This window comes from Merops nubicus, unplaced genomic scaffold (genome assembly GCF_000691845.1).
Source record: "Merops nubicus isolate BGI_N331 unplaced genomic scaffold, ASM69184v1 scaffold3302, whole genome shotgun sequence".
In the NCBI taxonomy this organism is placed as follows: Eukaryota; Metazoa; Chordata; class Aves; order Coraciiformes; family Meropidae; genus Merops; species Merops nubicus.
In genome coordinates, this window is record NW_008594097.1 from 47,732 (window position 1) to 53,042 (window position 5,311).

The window sequence follows — 5,311 nt, forward strand, 5'->3', positions numbered from 1 at the left end:
TGCTCTGGATTCTAATCGATAACAATACTGTTTGAATTTGAGTTTTGATTGATGCCAATTCTAAATGAATCGATCACAAGTTCTGTTGTCAGCAGTCAGCACCTGTTAGTAGCTTTGGTTTTGTCAACCTGTGCTTCGTGCAGCAGAGTTATTTAATGGCATGAGGATAACATTGATGCTCGGTATGAACAGCCTGCTTTTGGCACTCATTAGCACAACATGCTAATCACATACTCGGAAGGTGAAGTAATCACTCATTACACTTTCATGTTTTCATTTAATTGAAACCTTTTGTGAATGAGAGTGCTGAAGGTACTGTCCAGTTTTTTTAAAATGGATAAGTCTAAGCTCCCAGAGTTTTGTAATGAGGTTCTGCAGAGGGCTACTTGGGTTACCTGACAGTCCAGCCGCCCTCATCTTCTCACGTGAAGTTGAAAGGCAGCTGCATGTCACTTCCATATTACTGCTGTAATGTGACTGGTTTCTCAAATTGCCACAGACAGATCGTTCAATTGTCAGTGGTGAGGGGAACAGTCCATCAACTAGTCTGAGGTTGTGGTCTATGCCCAGAAAGTTTGGGAAGACTAACGATTACTCACTAGCCAGTTCATTACAACTCCCAAGGCACTGAATATGATGAACTCATCATGTCAAGTTACTGGACTGTGCTTGAGATTCCAGACATAACTGGCTTGGTTTGAAAGACTCTGAAGTCACGTGAAAAAATGACAAGTAACTAATCAAGAAGACAAGGAAGAGAATGTCTAGTTCAAGTGTACAGCATCTAGTTCTGGTACAACAGTCTAAATTATGGTACTCACACTGAGCCTCATCTCACCATTGCTCCAGCTCTGATGGCTACAGCTGTTTGTTGGGAAAGTGATGGTGGCCAGAGTAAGAGTTTGAGATTCTGACATACCCTGATGCTTGGAAAGAATCCAAACAATTCTTGCTTGATTTTGAACGTGGCTGCTGTTGGTGGGCCTATCCTTTTCTTGTTAAGCTTTCTGTGCTAGCAGGTCATTGTTGTGAATACATGACTGTCCTAACTCTTGCTTTGTTTTATCTTAGTCACATTGATCAAACAACAACGTGGCAAGATCCTAGGAAGGCCATGCTTTCCCAGATGAACGTTACAGCTCCCACCAGTCCTTCGGTGCAGCAGAACATCATGAACTCAGCATCAGGTAAGCAAAATTTGTATTTATGAAAGAAACCATACAAAATGAAGATCCTACTAGCTCTTTTAATTGGTGAGGAGGGAGCCCAGATCTCCTAATTGTCCTTCTAGTTGCATCAAACAGGAGGCTGATACAAGAGGTAAGAGAATTTGTGTAATGTTTGTCATGTCAGCAGAAGGTACCCTGTAGTTCTTTGGTTTGTGTTTTTAGTTTTTCAAATGGATGATCCAAACATTCAAGAAGCACAGTTTTTGTCCAGTTTCTTCTGACTGAAAACGCTGTTAAACTGATGGAAGACCAGAATTTCCACTAAGTTTGTGTCAATTTACGTTAAAGTGTTGTGCTTCTGCAGTGTTCTTCTGCCTCCTTTTGTTCATTTGCTAGGTTTGGTATACTCTCATTCATTTACATTTCCTATGTTTGTAATAAACATCTATTTTTTTTCTCCTGTCTTCTCTAAATGAATAAAGCAAACACCTGGAAATTCTTTTTGAGAAGCAGAGATGTTCAAGTTTCCTTGTTGTGTGTGTTTGTTTTTTTTTTTTATTTTTTTGTTTTTTTCCCTAATCACTTCCAAAACCCAGTTATCATGATTATTGATGTAGCTGAGGAAGTATGGTATCTTTTCCTGGAACACAGAATTGTTTTTCAGCTGGTCAGGGTGAGGTTGTCCCTAGAGAGCCCCAAAATCTCCTTGTTCTTGCTATAGAATCTGCTGTATGTTTTCAGAGCTGTCATGTCCTGATGACGCAGAGAGCAAGCAGATAAATTTGGTGCCATGCTAGTTTGACTGCTGTGCTTTTCCCTGTGCTTTGTCACCTTCTGTCTGTCACTGAGGTTCATGTTTCATTTTTCTCACAGTCTGATTGTATTTTGTATATGTCTGCTGTTCCTGTATTTCACAGAGGTTATTCTCTGGTGCTGCTTTTTGTTGTCCCTTTAGACAGCTTTGTTTCATGCTGCAATTCTTATTCTGCAGACAATACCGAAAGATTAACAGGCGTGACCAAACTGTGCTGTTCATGACTGGGTATTAGAGGGGAGGCTAATCAAACTTTTTGCTGGCTACACCAGGAGGCTGGGTTATCCTGAAACAGATGAGAGTCCTGTTTCAAGTTCAGGAAGTCACAATTCAGAGCAATTAAGACTTCAGACCCTGATTTGAAAATATAATATCTGTGATTACTTTTACTGTAAATATATTGCAGGAAACCTACAGCAGTAGAGATGACATGTTCTTGCAGGGACACTTGAAAAACACCGAGTAGAAGAAAGGAAGTAATTCCTTTGGTCTGTCTTGCCTTTTGGATTGCTTTATTTGTGCTAAAACTAGATGCTTGCTCTCTGAATATTGACAGAAATTTTGTCTTTTAAGATAACTCCTCAAACCTTCTGATGTACCAAGAATTAACAGGAAAAAATACTGATAGTGAGGTAGGATTAGTTTTATGCAGTTAAAAAAGATACAAAGGGTCCTTAGGCAAAAATATAACTGGCTAGTTGAAGGGGGTAAAGAATTGAGACTATCAATCAGTACATGAGCGTTATTTTTAAAAGAAAATCAGGAGTGTACAATGACTGATGCAAGCCTGTGAGCAAGTGATTCTGCGCAGATACTGTTGCTCATGCATTAAGGAAGAAACATTTTAAAGGAGTTGTCTTGTAACTTTGAGAAAGCACTTATTTAAATACAAGTTCATTGAACATTTAATTTCACAGATGTTACTCTATTGGATATGAACTGAAAATACTGTAAAGTTGGTTTTTTTTTTTTTTTTTCCACAGCACTCTGTATTTGATAAAGTGCGTGAAGAAATCAGAACTTCTATGTATATTGAATTATGTGTTTACATGGCATTGCTTTTTTTAAGCTTAGATCAGTTGAGGTAGTGTGAGTTGGAACGGGCTCTTCGGATGCACCTGCTTACCTTTGACTTCCTTGCATTTAACAAAAGTGCTTCAAATTAAATAATTCTGAACCTGCATTTATCGGATAAGATTCTGTTTCTGATACCTGATTTGGCAAATCTATCTCTACTAACTTTAAACTAGGACTGTATATTTGTTTTTATCAAAGTCTCATATATCTGATTCTGTTACTTTTTACTACTGAGTGTGTGGTAACTTATGCTTCCTTGGTGGCCTCATAAAGAATCTTTGAGAGACATGGAAAAATCAAGTAACCATGTAACACTTCAGCACACTGGAACTTAAATCTGAGTGCTAACGTCATAAATGCGACTATTTAATGTTCTAATTTGGATATTCATCCTCAAGAACTGGGAAATAAAGTTGAGACCTTTAAGATGAAAGCTTCCTGTTACAAAATATTGCTGGCAATGAAACATGCTCTAGTGCTTTGAGAAACTTTCATGAAAGATACTGGGAAAAACCAAGTGTAAGTATTGTGACAGTTGGAGGTCACTGACTTGCAAAAATTTCTGAAATGCCACAAGGGAGAATATTTTCCTTGCTGTACAGTTCACCCTTGTATAGCATGCACTAATTGTAGCCTTTAATCAGAAGTTACTGTCCCAGTTTTCGTGTATTTAATTACAGACTGCCATAGAAGCTTGTGAGTAAAGTTGCTGTGGTAAAGCCTAAAAGAGGAGATGTTTGGAGCTGTCTTGAAAGCCATGAGAGGCTTTAGCAGTTTTGCCAGAATTAGAATTCTAGCCATTAGCTAGAATAAGGAACAGGAAAACAAACTGCAGAGAGAGAGAGAGAGAAGAGAACTCTGAACACTGCTTTCAGCATATTGAAGTTAAACCTGGTTTTTTTTCTAGATAACAATAATAAGTAGAGCACGGGGAAAATGGGAAGAAATCAAAACTAGACAGTATGCTAGGAGTGAAGGCAATGATTTTGTGAATGAGCTGTTTTAAGAGTGTTAGCATGGAGGTCATCAGTAAATGAAGGTTTTTTTCCTACTCATTTTGGTTCTCTGATATTGTCTTCGTCTTGCTGAGCTTAGATTTCTACATGTAATCAGCTAAGATGGTTTGGAACATATGTATACAGAGAAACAGTGCTCTTTTAGGTGACACTTGTTGAATCTTTTGTGAAATAGGATTGCATCTTCACATCAATAATGGAAAGAAGACAAGATTGTTGCTTTTTTATACAACTTATATATAAAAATCAGTCTTGACTGTTCTGATTTTGTGTGTATGTTACTAACCATTTTTTCCCTAAAGGTGTTACAAGAGAAACTATGTTCTGTCTCGACTGAAAACAAAACAAAACAAAAACACAACAACAAAAGAAAAACAAACAAACAGTGTGTTGTTCTGAAGAACATCCATACAGTTCTTACTGAAGTTATAATTTTGAAAGTAAACAATGTCTGTTTCTTACAGGGTTACAGTTGATAGAACAGAGATGGGACAGTCATTGTATTTATATACTTCATTCTTCAGATCCTTTTACTTCCTGAGTCACGCCTGACAGCACTGCTTACTTTAGCCTCTTCTGCTTGTGCGTAGACATCAGATAATTAGCTTTGGAGCAGATTACCTGGCTTTGTCCTCTCTTGTCTTCCCTCTTACACTGCAGTTTTGAATTGGGCTTCCTGGTGGGAATTTGTAGAGCTAGTGTAATTCCAGTACCTCTTAGGGTAAGGCTGTAGTGCCATGTTAAATGTGGGCAGGAAAATGGCCACTCAAGTTCATTCACTTGTGAGGGTATTTTTTCCCCTTGGGAGGCAGGTGGGTAGGGAGTAACATGCCAATAACTAAAACAAGTTCTAGCTTTTCTCTTAGATTCTTGCTCACTTCAGTGGCAAATTTCTCCTCTATGTACCCAGTCATACTGCAAATTCTGCTTTGTCTACAGTCAACACTACATATAATCTGTTGTGAAACTCGAGTTTAAAAGTATCTGCATGACAGTAATGTTTATTTCTTTCTTCGTCTGCAAAAAATACCCCTTTTTGAAAGGTGTCTCTTTGTAGCTTTCACAGATTTGGCAGAATAAAGGTGGACTATAGGTAAATTCTGTAGACTTCAATATCATTCTTTAAAGTTTTGAAATCACAGTGACAGTGATTTAAGGGAAACATTTCAGTTTTCACAGAAAAAGATTAGGAAGGTTCTTGGAGTTAAGTGAAGATCAAGTGTGGATGATTCCTG

General features: G+C 38.0%; 1 protein-coding gene across 1 annotated transcript in view; it reads left to right on the forward strand.

The window, feature by feature from the left end:
* The window catches only part of LOC103768477 (yorkie homolog), a gene marked incomplete at its 5' end in the record, with an annotated part of 56,249 nt that overhangs the window by 45,533 nt on the left and 5,405 nt on the right, over positions 1 to 5,311 (forward strand). Inside the window, one exon of the mRNA XM_008935618.1 lies at positions 1,072 to 1,187. Within this exon, the coding sequence (XP_008933866.1) occupies positions 1,072 to 1,187 (116 nt within the window). The remainder of the gene's footprint in view (positions 1 to 1,071; positions 1,188 to 5,311) is intronic.